Source organism: Anolis carolinensis, chromosome 5 (genome assembly GCF_035594765.1).
Source record: "Anolis carolinensis isolate JA03-04 chromosome 5, rAnoCar3.1.pri, whole genome shotgun sequence".
Lineage (NCBI taxonomy): Eukaryota > Metazoa > Chordata > Lepidosauria > Squamata > Dactyloidae > Anolis > Anolis carolinensis.
The window spans coordinates 90909030-90922068 of NC_085845.1; the positions used below are offsets into that span (position 1 = coordinate 90909030).

At 36.7% G+C, this 13039-nt stretch overlaps 1 protein-coding gene across 3 annotated transcripts in view; it reads left to right on the top strand.

The window, feature by feature from the left end:
* Positions 1-75: 75 nt before the first annotated feature.
* The window catches only part of cdc123 (cell division cycle 123), a 31599-nt gene continuing 18635 nt past the window's right edge, over positions 76-13039 (top strand). The window contains exons 1-7 of one of the 3 annotated variants that reach the window (XM_062981785.1): positions 76-251; positions 1733-1854; positions 2545-2616; positions 3282-3342; positions 4641-4673; positions 6652-6747; positions 8056-8162. In XM_062981785.1, coding sequence (XP_062837855.1) covers positions 1781-1854; positions 2545-2616; positions 3282-3342; positions 4641-4673; positions 6652-6747; positions 8056-8162 — 443 coding nt within the window. In that variant the 5' untranslated portion in view covers positions 76-251; positions 1733-1780. Of the gene's footprint in view, positions 252-274; positions 318-1732; positions 1855-2544; positions 2617-3281; positions 3343-4640; positions 4674-6651; positions 6748-8055; positions 8163-13039 lie in introns of those variants that run through there. The other 2 variants (XM_008118831.2, XM_062981786.1) reach the window with 2 other exon arrangements.

Here is a 13039-nt window from a genome sequence, read left to right on the forward strand (position 1 = left end):
TATTTTGCTCTGTTCGTCATCCGAAAAACGGGTGGGAGCCCTATTTCTCACGCAAGCAGAGTGAGGCCTATTCTCTGCCTCACACTGTCCGATTGCAGGCTGCTTTCGATTGGTCCAGAGGCACGCCAGTAAAGGTTTTGCCCAATCAGAAAGAAGAATAAGCACGCCCCCTCTATTTTCATTGGTTCGTCTACCACTACCATATTCCGGAAGTGAGGAAGATTTGTGTTGAAAGCAGAGGAGAACGGCAGGTAAGGAGAGAGAAAAAATAAGGCTAGAGAGGGAGCTCTGCGCACACCGCCAAAGTCTATCAGATGGTGGGGATAATTGCTTACAATGGGAATAAGTCTTTACCTAACATATGTACCAGTGTGTATTGTTACTAGACAAGTAGATTCAGGGACATCATCTTTGGTACTCTGGATTATATGGCAGTGTAGAAGGGGCCTTACTTTGGATTAGTTAGGTGCAATTATTATTTGCACAGTGAATCTTTGGGGCCCCTTCTACATTGCCATGCAATCCAGATTATCAAAACAGATAATCCAAATCAGATAATCTGGATTATATGGCATTATTCGAGTCTACACTGTCATAGCAGATAATCTGGATTTTATATAGCACTGTAGAAGGGGCCTTGGTTAACTTTCCAAATTCTTTGATTATGCAATGCTGATGATTTAAATTATACATGAGTGGAGGGGTGGTGGATATTGTAGTTAAGAAAGCAATTACAATATAATATATAATATATAATAATAATAATAATAATAATAATAATAATAATAATACACTATTATAATGGTATATTTATATTATATGTAGTATTACTAATAATATTACAATTTATGTTATAGTGCAATATAGTCATATATAATGCTTATATTGTGCTATACAAATAATATAATATAATGTATATACATATGGCTTGTAAGCCGCCCTGAGTCGCCTTCAGGGTGAGAAGGGCGAGATATAAATGTAGCTAATAAATAAATAAATAAATAAATAATGATAAATTGTTATTATCCATACAAATGGGAGATTTATTGGAGTGATCGGTCAGGAAGGCCTTCCTGTCCAAGTCGTACTCCTTCTACACTGACAGATAATCCAAGTTATCAAAGCAGAAATTCCACATTATCTGATTTGAAGTGAACTATCTAAGGTACCTTCCACACAGCCATATAATCCAGTTCAAAGCAGATAATGTGGATTTTATATGGCAGTGTAGAAGGGGCTTCAGAGCTACTTTGTCACAATTGTGCATTTTCTAAGGGCCCTTCCACACAGCCATATAATCCAGATTATCAAATCAGGAAATACACATTATTTGCTTTGAACTGGCTTATCTCACGTCAATATAATCCAGTTCAAAATAGATAATGTGGATTTTATACAGCTGTGTGAAAGGGGCCTCAGACTACATTGAGGCCCCTTCCACACTGCCCCTATATCCCAGGATCTGATCCCAGTTTATCTGCTTATCCCAGATTATCTGGCAGTGGAGACACATATAATCCAGTTTAAAGCAGATAATCTGGGATTAGATCCTGAGATATAGGGCAGTTTAGAAGAGGCCTATGTTTCCCACTAAATACAACAGGTGCTGGAACTCTTATCAGAATACACAAAGTTCTGATGTTTTATGATAATGCCTACCCTTCTGTGTTCTTTCCTTATTTCCTTATTCCCATTCTTGACAAGCAAAATTGGTAATTCTATTACCCTTCAGTTTTCCTTTTCAGACCTGACATCTTGCAACGTGAGGAAGTAGCAAGGAATGAAGAAGGAGCAGGTGCTGAAATGTCAGTTCTCTTCCTGGTATCCTGACTTCAAGAGTCAGACCATCCGAAGGTGAGGGATAATCTATTTTTCTTGCACCCTAGTGCCTGAGAAGAAAGAGTGGGCAGTGTATGTTTTCAATTCACTCACACATACTCTCCATCTAGCCATCAAACCTTAACATCTATGAGCAATATTTTTAAAAATAACAAAATGTGCATTGCTTAGATGGAAGATAATACATTTGTGTGAGGTTCCCATAAGTATAAGAACAATTGATTAAATTACTTTTTATTGTCATCTATTAGTATTTTCACATTTTGTATTTCTTCCCCATTCTAAAATGAATGTACAACTTCAAAATACGGGGAATAAGGTATGTGTTTTTCATGGACAACACTATTGATCAATTTAAAGGATTAATAAAGTGCAATATTGAATTATAACTTTCATTTTTGTCTCAATGTAAAGAAATGAAAGCTGACATCCTTCACAATGGAGGAATAATGTTAAAAAAATCATTTGGAACTACTCTTGGCCATTGAAATCTACCGGAAGGCTTTGATATATGTGTTCCTTTTAGATGTACAACATTTATTTGCATAGTTTGATGAAAAGATTTTGCTTTTCCTTTAAGGAGTGCTTTTGTGTTAAACTGTGATGATTTTAATATTACTGAATTACACTAACAAAACATTGTTGCATAGAAAAGTTGTTTTTCCGTGTCTTCAGATTTACATGTTTCCTTTCCCTCCCATTCAGTATAATCATCCCACTGCCACAGAATGTAAAAGACTATTTGCTTGATGATGGGACTTTGGTAGTTTCAGGCAGGTAAGCATATCAGATGTTTAAAGATTTGTAGATCTTTAAAATAAACACGATTTACTTAGACCTATCTCTGAGAAGTAGTAGCACCCATTTTCCTCCTGCTGTTTTCTATGGTGGGTATGGATGACAGTATACCCCCCAAAATCACAAATATGACTAGTTTTGAAAACTGTGACGTATGATTTTGGGTTTTTTTACATGGTAACCTGGGTTATCAGATATGTTCTTCCGGTTAGAAATCAGTGAACAGAATGCATTATGGGGTGGTGGTGGAAGGCAGTTATGAATGTTGTCCATTTTCCAATCATATTTTGAAGACTGCAACCCCTTCTCATCTCTATTCATGTCAAGTGATTGAATTCATATCTTGGTTTTGTACAGCCAGTAGGAAATGGGGTGAGTAGATCCATTAGAATATTTTGTTAGCCTATATCAGCATGATTGTTGGTAAAGGAAATGACTTTTTCATTACCAAACCAGTAAACTCTTGAGCAGGAACTTACATATTCAGTATACCAGGTTGCTCAAGTTGATCATTATTAGGTCTCTTTTGTCATTTTAATAGGCACAGAAATAAAATATTCTCAAGGTTAACCTTTTAGATGTTCAAATTTTAGGCTTTTGTTATTTTTGATTAATTGAATTCACTTTCCCCACTTCTGTTCTAGGGAAGATCCTCCCACATGTTTCCAAGGAGACAACAATGAAGATGAGACTGAGGAAATCCAGGTTTGTACAAAGCGTGATAGCTTTAATCTCAGATCTTCAGTTACATGTTGGTGTATCTTGGTTATGGAATAGATAGTGGTAAAGGGCTTGCAGCACTGAATTTGCTGGTAAGTTGGGAGACAGGGCACTACTATCTGCTGCATACAGATGGTGTTGTGCACCACTCAGACTCTCCTGTTTTACTTCTGTCTCTGGTTTCTTTGCATGGTGCTGGTTCAGAGATCCAGTTGTCATCAGGACTTTGAGGAAATAGCTGTATCAGCAAAAGAGAGTCATTCCACTAGAAAGTTGATAAGGGAGGTTGGGTTTTTTTTTAAGTTTTATCCATGTTAGGGATTCCTTTCTGAAAGTCATATTCGACCTTAAATTGGTTTTTGTGGCCATATCTCTTTCTATGATGAGCATTTAACAATTGCTTTTAGTTTTTCTTCTGACACAAAATGATAACAGTGTTGCCTTAGAATGAGAACCTGTAATGCCAGAACCTTATTACACATTGTGAGTTTCTGCCTGAAGGCCAAAGCAGAATTAACTGCTAATGAATCTTTGCATTTAATACGTATAAGAATACGAGTAATATCAGCTGAGTATGAGTGAATGCTAATTATTAGGAATGGATTGAGGTGGAAAAGTAACATGGAGATTTTCCTCTAATGCAAATAGCAGCACTCAAGGAAAGATTTTCTTCAGTGGAACTCTCCTCCAGAGTGTGGTGGAGGCTCCTTCTTTGGAGGCTTTTAAGCAGAGGCTGGATTCCCATCTGTTGGGGATGCTTTGAATGCAATTTTCTGGCTTCCTGGTGGGGATTGGACTGGATGGCCCACAAGGTCTCTTCCAATTCTATGATTTAGGACCCCATCTGAATGTAAAAAAATATTTTCCCCATTCTGCTTGTTATGATTTCACTTATTTTCAGCCTTCCAAGTGGTTAAAATTTTTACAGCCTATACATCTCATTTGAGCTTTTTTTAGAATTGTAACCATACAAAAAGATTCATATGCTTAGAGTGTGTTTGAGGAAGGGGCACTTTCCAAGGCATAAGCAACACTCATCTTTTGCTTCTGGAACCTTTTTTATTTCTCTTTCCTTCCTTTTTTATTAGGTTCAAGGGTTTCCATAATAGTCATAGTTGAGAGCATTGAGCAAATTGACTGAAGAAAGCATCCATCTCTCCCAATCCAGTTTTATCATGTATTTCTCATGTAATGAGAAATAACTTTGCCAACATCTCTTAAATTGCTCCCATGCACAAACCTTTTTAAAGGGGAAACTTGTTTTATTTTATTTCCTTCTTCAGTGGTCTGATGATGAGAACACTACAACACTTACGGTAAGGTTCCTTTTATTTTTTTAATGCTATTTTTTTAATTAACATTTTATATTTTCAGGAGTTGTGATTATTAGATAAAGTTAATATTCAGAAAAAAGATATGGTCTTTACTTACCAGGAGTACTCAGTTTTATCTGACTTCACTAGACAGGATGAGCTTTTGTTAAATTAGAAGTTGGATACAAATTGAAAAGATCATAGCTTATCAAAGTAATTCTCTTAAAATTAAATATGAAATAAAAATGCAGTGTGTGTTCAAACTAACTGATCATATTTAATAGCACTGCCTTTAAACCAATTTAACAAGTTTTTTTATCTACATACTTGAAAATGAATCCTTTTTGTATGCTTGGAGTAAAATGCTTTTATATGCTTAGTCAAGAAAACTATTTCAGTAGTCAGACATTATTACTCCCCTTTTCATACATTATGGCAGTGTTGATGATCCAGTGCAATTCCATTTTACTTTTTTTAGCCATGTGCTTTAATAGAACTAGTCTTTTCAATGAACTATATAAAGCCTCATTCATACATGTTATTTTTGAGATACTAACCACAGATAAAAGTATCAATTACATGAGACAATTGGTGCAAACAGCTATTGTGAAACCATTTGTAACCATCACTATGTGTCATGTGGTAGACTGCCCCAAGGCTAAATGTTGAAATGGCAGAAAGGAAATCATATTAAATCCTGGTAGAAATTAATATGAATTCCTTCAGTCTTCTCTCACTTTTCATCTTAAGACTGTAACCTGACTTATGTTTTAGCAGAGGCAACTCCAGGGCTTAAATATAAGCCACTTTTTACCCTTCCAATCTTGATTTGTTTTGAGGTCCTAATAGACCATAAGCTAAACATTGTCAGCTATCTGATGTTATGGCCAAAAAAGCCACCGAAAATCTGGACATAGTGGCACAGTGTGTTAAAGCGCTGAGCTGCTGAACTTGCAGACCGAAAGGTCGTAGGTTCGAATCTGGGGAGCGGATTGAGCGCCCGCTGTTAGTTCCAGCTTCTGTCAACCTAGCAGTTTGAAAACATACAAATGTGAGTAGATCAAGAGGTACCGCTCCAGCGGGAAGGTAACGGTGCTCCATGCAGTCATGCCGGCCACATGACCTTGGAGGTGTTTACAGACAACGGCAGCTCTTTGGCTTAGAAATGGAGATGAGCACCAACCCCCAGAGTCAGACACGACTGGACTTAACATCAGGGGAACCCTTTACCTTTATTATAGTGTCCAGATCAAGAGAAGTAGTGGTGCCCTTCTAGTCTGTTCTGGCCAGACCTCAGCTGAAATACAGTGTCTTTTTCTGGGCATCACAGTTCAGGAAGGATATCGAGAAGCTTACATATGTCCAAAGAAAGGTGACCAAAATTATCAAAGACCTGGAAATCATTCCCTAGATGATCAATTTGGGGAGGAGAAGAGAAGACATGAGAGGTGACGTGATAGCCATTCTGAATATCTCAAGAAATGTCATGTGGAAGATGAAATAACTTTCCCCGACTTGGGGTTACGATTGTCTTCACTGCCATCCCAAGTTAAGATAAGAGGAGCAGAGTTTCCTCCTCTCTTTCTTCCCTCAGCATCCAAGTGTTGATCCTCCTATAATACAAACCAATGAATTCAAATTACAAGAAAAGAGACATCTAAACATTAAGATGAATGCTTTTACTATAAGAACTCAAAGGATGGTACCTCTCAATGAAAGCATGTCTTTAAAGTTAGATTATTATCTCTCAGACGTGTTTTAGTTTTGTTTTCTAGTGTGGCAGGGAATTTGTCCAGGACCATCTTGCCTATGCTTTCTAACTTCTTGCCTAATTGTTTATCAGAATTGAAACTAAACTGCAAATATCATTGTAAATATTGGTTTATTCGCAGCAACCTTGGCAGTTAAGTTGTTTTTTGATCTAATCTGTCTATGCTAGATTTTGCTTCTGCAAACTTTTCCTCTATTGTTGTCTATATAGGCACCAGAATTCCCTGAGTTCGCACTTAAAGTTGAAGAAGCAATTAGTTCACTGGGTGGCAGTGTTTTTCCTAAACTCAACTGGAGTGCTCCACGGGTAAGAACAGGATTTAAACACCCAATCAGCTAAAAGCAGTTTGTAAAACATCAGTTTTATGAGCCATTTGGAAAGTGATAGAGAATAATTACATCATAATCACCGTGGTCACCATCCCATTTTTCGCCCAAAATTGGGATTCAAGGTAGTTATTTAAATTACCTATTGTGTACCAGCCAATTCCTCAGCTATGAGTTTGGTGAAATCATTTCAGCATTTCATTTTCACATAGAAAGAATGGCAGTTCTTATCTCACTGAAAGAAATTCAGAAGAAAGGGAGGAACTATGTTTATGATAGGAAAGAGGCTCAATGACTAACCTACATTGACATGTTATTTCTTATTAGTTGATCCTATCTCTTTTAAATGAACATTTCCTAAAATCTGCCCAATATACTTTTGCTGCCTCAAACATAACAGCAAATGTGTTTCTCCAACATACCCAGATTTCAACCAAGTTATATAGTTTATTATTTAAAGCCACATTATTCTGGCACATGAACTGAAAACCTCACAGGAGCCTCTCTCCATTGTCTAAGAGGGGCTCCGATGGTTTCCCTGATGGGGAAAGTTAATGTTGCAAAGTACAGATTCTATATTTGGTGTTGAGTAAGTTGGGTAAAGGAATTGTACTTATTTTGACATTGAGATTTCAGCCCAGTACTTAGTTCCTTGAGAACCCCACTGACCTCAATGGGCCTTAATTTTCAGTAAGAATGCATAGCTATATTGCATTTTCAATTGGCCATTCATGATGGATGTAAATAAGCAAAACGTGGATTGTATTTCAGTTAGCATTCAGGACTCTTATAAGACGTTTTGCTGTCTAAGTCAGAACAGATAATTATGCTGCGCATACAAGGTGAATCCAAAGCATCTAAGTTTATTGTTTATTGCTATTTATTTAAAGTATTCCTATATTGCCTTCCAACCCACAAGAATTCCAAGGCAATGAACAAATTGAAACAATAGTAGGATTAAAAACATGTAGAAGTACATTAAAATATTGTGCCAGAAACACAGAAAGCCATAGTCTCCATACTTCAGTTTTCCTTTCATAATTGTCCTTTGACATTTATGTATCACTTTTTAACACCACTGCTGTAGAAACTTAAGAGTGTGGAGCTATCACCCTTTAGATGTCAAAAACTTGAGAGGTGCAGTCAGTGGAAAATATCCGTTGTCCACGTCCCTCCCACCCAAATCCAATATACTTTTCAGACTATGTTCTCAGTGTTTTTTGCTGGTCGAGTAATGGCATTGTGGGTCATCCCATTAAATTATGACTGAAATCCTTTTTTTGTTTAGGATGCCTACTGGATAGCACTGAATAGCTCACTGAAATGTAAATGCCTGAGTGACATCTTCCTACTTTTCAAGAGTTCAGACTTCATTACTCGAGATTTTACTCAGCCGTAAGTATAAATGTATCAGGCTGCCTTATTTTTAAAGGGCAGTTAGGACAGGCCTGTAGCCAGACCGGGGGGTGGGGGGGGGTGTTAAGGGTTCAACCTCCCAAAAAAAGTTTCAAGGTTGTTGTTTTTTTTAAAAAAATATGGTTTACTCATGAATTTTAACTGATTAACCAACTTGTTAGTAAACCAGGTTTTTTTTAGCCTGAAACATTTTAGCGAGGGAGGATTGAACCTTTAACTGTCCCACTTTGGCTACAGGCCTAAGTTAGGCAAAATCTTAATATGAAATGTTTTTTAATACAGAATTTCCATGTTTCTTCTTCCTATTACTTCCATTCCTGAAAACCTGGATGTTTGCATTAGATTCAAATTTGGATTTGTTGTTGTATTTGAAGAACAATGAGATTTTTTTCACTTCAATTTGTTCTTTTATTTTTCTTTTTGCAGCTCTGTGTATCATTTGCTATAGAAAACATGTATGGACTTGCTGTTGTGTTTTTGAGGGGCTCTCTATTCATAATAGATATGGGCACTGGAAAAAGAATGGCTCTTTTTCAATATATTTCTGAGTATCAAATTCCAGAAAAACAGAAGAGGGCCAGTCCTATTGTATCCTATTTTAATCTATAATATATGATTCAAATGAGCTTAGAATGCTAAAATGTTATAGCATAACTAAAAGCATTTTTCAGAACTATAACAACCCCTCTTATTAGAATTAATAAACAAGACACAATTGTAGGTTTCCAGTTGGGCAACTGTGTATCTTTTCTTTCTTCTGGAGCATTTATTTATGCCGTTATATATGAACTCCTAACATTGTATCTCACCTTCAGACAGTTCTTAATAATCTTCTTAATTATCTTCTCTGAATGTAGGAATATACAACTAGATGGGCATGCAACTCTTGTTCAAATATCTTCAAATTAAGAGAGTCCACCACCTACCAAGGCAATTTGTTTCCCTATGCTGGGATTAATTTACTTAGGTGTCTGCTCTGTTCAGGAAGGGTTATGGTCTAAATGCTCCCGATGAGGAAAGATGCTACAGTTCTTTATGTGTCCTTTGACTATTCATAATTTTTAATTAAATACTTATTGTCATTTCAATGAAGTGCATTCTTTCGTTTTCCACAGTGGTGATGATGACCTTAGTTATGGATCCAGAATGTATTTATTTATCACAAACATCATATTTAAGCACCTTTAAAAGGGGTACCCATATATAGAACAACTTGGTTATGTGAGGGATAACTGAACCGATGAGTGAATGTTTCTGATACAGTTTGCAAAGCTTTCCTTCTCAGTTATTCTGGTGAAAATATAAAGCACTGAAATTACACTCAGGGCATTGGATCTCTTTTTATTCATGACAATATCAAATGTATATGAATGTGCCTAGTCAGAGTCTGTAGTAAATAGAGTCTGTCTTCATTAATTAAAATATTGATTAAGCTTCATAACCCTTGGTAAAAGAAAATTAGAAAATTGTCACATGGAAGGAAAGTGCTGAGCGAGAGAAAATTGGGTACATTTGTTTATTTCATTAGTTGAACAAGGTTATAGATTTTTATTAAACAGGAGGGGAAAAATCTTAAGGCTCTGTTAATGGAGAAAGTTCTATAAATTTAACAGCTCCAAAGAAGCAGAAAGCTAATAGAAAAGGATGGTGATGATGTCACTTTTCTAGGCTACCTATTCATTGTGAAAAGGATAGGACTGGAAATGAACAAATGCACTCTTTTTTCTTCCATTACTGCTGGATTGTTGGTTATATTGTGCATTGCTACTGAATTAAATTATCATTGCTGTATCAGCCTTGGGTTAGATATGCAGAAACTTGTGTAGCATAAGAAAACAATACATATCATATGCTATATGGTGTGTGCACAACTTTCATACATTGAAGAGATGTTTGATTTTTAAAAGCATTTCTTGTACATGGTCATTTTTGAAAAGCCCTTGAGCACGTTTTGCTCTGTTGGATTGGATTCTAGAGATGTTAGACCAGGGCTTCCCAAATTGTGCTCCGTGGAGCCCTTGGGGATCTGCAAGTGATTGTGAAGGGCTCAGTATCAGGCGGCACCATATTGTTTCCTCCTCTTCCTAGTTTTCTCCGGGCAGGCTGCATCCCTCTTCCTTCTCCTCCTCCTTCTCTTTCTCCACTTCCTCCTCCTTCTCTCCCCTTTCCCCATCTCCATGAAGCAGGCTGCTGGACGTGCCAATGGACCTTAGCCCTGGATTGTTCCTCGGAGCAGATTAGTTGGCAGGAGCAGGTCACAAAAACAGAAAAGCCGAGTGCTCCAATCTCAGAAACTGCCAGCAGAGATCACAGAGTTGGGATGAGGAGCCAATGAGCCAGTGACTCAGTCAGGCAGTGAATGTGTTTGAAAGGCAGAAGAGTTAGTCATGGCCTAGTTCTTGCTGGTAAACCTCATACCCTTGCTGAAACTCTTATAAAATCACTATTACTGAAGGTAGTGAAGTGCATGATGGACAAGAAACTCTGCAGACTTAATCTTCTTAATCAAATAACACTACGTGTAATCGAATCCACGATCTGTCAAATGATGTTAAAGATACCATAATTCCCCGTATCAGTCCAACAAAATTTTTATTACAACTGAACGAATCCATGGACGTTGCCAGATTAGCTGTGTTAATGATGTTTACGCAGTACAAATTTTCAGGTTCTTTTATTGAAGATATGTATTCTGTTCTTCAAGCTACTTCCATTCTCTACAAGCGGTAGTGAATATTTTCCCCTCCTTGATGAAAACTCGATACTGTGGGACAATTGCACAGATGTTTCTGGCATTGTTACAAGAATCAAGAAAGTTTTAAAAAAAACTGCACAAGTAATCATTGTGTACTACAGCAATGCTCCCTCACAATAACAAAAAATGCCAGCGTTATTACAGCAAGTAGTAAACAAGGCAGTCAAAATGATCAATTTTGTTAAGGCATGACCTTTGCAGTATAGGCTGCTTAAAATGCTGTGTGAAAATATTGGAAGTATACACAAGTCATTGTTATTACACATAGAAGTACAATGGTTGTTACAAGGAAAACGTCTTGTTTATTTGAACTTCGAGTGGAAGTTTCATCACTTTTGAATGATGAAAACGGTTTGCTGGCAGATTATTCAAATAAGCAGAAATAGTTTTGCAAATTATGTTACTTGGCAGAGATTTTATTTTGAAAATGAACAAATTCATCACATCCATACAAGGGAAATGGAGGAAAATAATCAATGCTAATTCCAAATTTCTGCATTGAAGAAAAAGATAGTGTTCTATGTGGAAAGCATTGAGAATAAGGATCTGACATGTTTCTCACAGACTTCAAACTTTTTAGAAGAAAATAGCATAGCAATGAATGAATGAATAATTGCCAGCAATAATAAAAGAATGCCTTAACAATTTGCTTCAAAATTTGAATTCATATTTCCAAGAGACACTTGGGAATCGATTTGAAAGAATTCTGAGTGGATTTTGAGTGACATCAAACCCAGCAGCCCTCACTATGACAGAATAGGAGTTCCTTTTTACAGACATGGTTTTGGAAAGCTACTGTCAGGCATAATTTAAAAGCAAACTACTTCCCAAATTTTGGTCTCAGGGGAGGATCTTTCGATATTAAGTTCTGATGCTGTGCTGAAGAAGTGTTGAAATGGAATGTTCTCAGGCTTTTCATGTCAAAATGCTCAGAAGCTTCATGAACAAAAAAAATCAAGAAAGCTGAGATTCAATCTAAATTAAAATGCATGGTGTTAAAGAAGTTGTATTCAAGATAGAGGAGGAAAGTTTTTTCTCATTCTGCTGCTTTGTATGAAGGATTTTTTAGGTGACGAACCAGGTATCTTGGTTTGCATTGCAATTAGCAGCCAGAAGATGGCAATGGCAAGCTGGCATAGAAAGCAGGCTTATTTTTCTTTTGTCTTACTGGATGTGTAATCTGTTAATCAGGACTTCAGCACAGTTTAAAAAAAAAAACTTACGTTTTCCTTGTGGAATTGCTTTTGATTAACAGTGCAAATATAAATTTGTCCGCTTATTTCTGCTTGAAATTTTACAAATCTTTTCATAGTCCCTGAGGAGTCTGAAGGCATATGATATAGCAGTCTTGCTGAAGTTGAGCATGTCTGGGTTTTGAACAGTTTGGTGGCTCCTCATTGTGAGAGGATTTTTTGTGTTTTTTTTGTTTTTTTAAGGGATGAAGGAATTTGGGTCCTACATGGGGGGCACAGCTTCTCCATTGCTTATTTGTATTATTTATATCTATTTGCAAATAAAAATTCACAAACTCCAGTACCTTTATCTAATGTTACTTTCTGGTAAAAATAATAATTCTGTATTTTAAATTATCCTCAAACTGAACTTTTTTTCCAAATTACAGAATAATATTCTTGATTAGAAGGTAACATTTATAGGAACGCACTACATTTTTGCTCATAGACAAATACAATTAATGCAGGTATGGGGAACAAGTGGCCCTTCATGTAGGGAACTAACTTATGAAACAAACATATGAAGCTCGACAGTAAGAGTAGTTTAGCAATTAAAGTTGATGGGTCATCCTATGGGTAAGATATCATAAGATAACCCAACTTGGACAGGTATCTGCTGGGGATGCTTTAGCTGGAGGTCCTGCACTGAGCAAATGGTTGGACTCAATGAACTCTGATTTTATGAAACCTTCCACCATTCCCCTCCATTGACCATACTGCCTGGAACTTATTGACTCGAGTACATCAATCTCTGTAGGGCCATATATTCTCTGCTTGGGGTACGAAGTTAACAGTTCACAGCATCCCCTTTCTTCTGTACAGTAGCCTGTATGCAGTTGTTTATTCCAAATGGAGCAGAATCAGTAGCA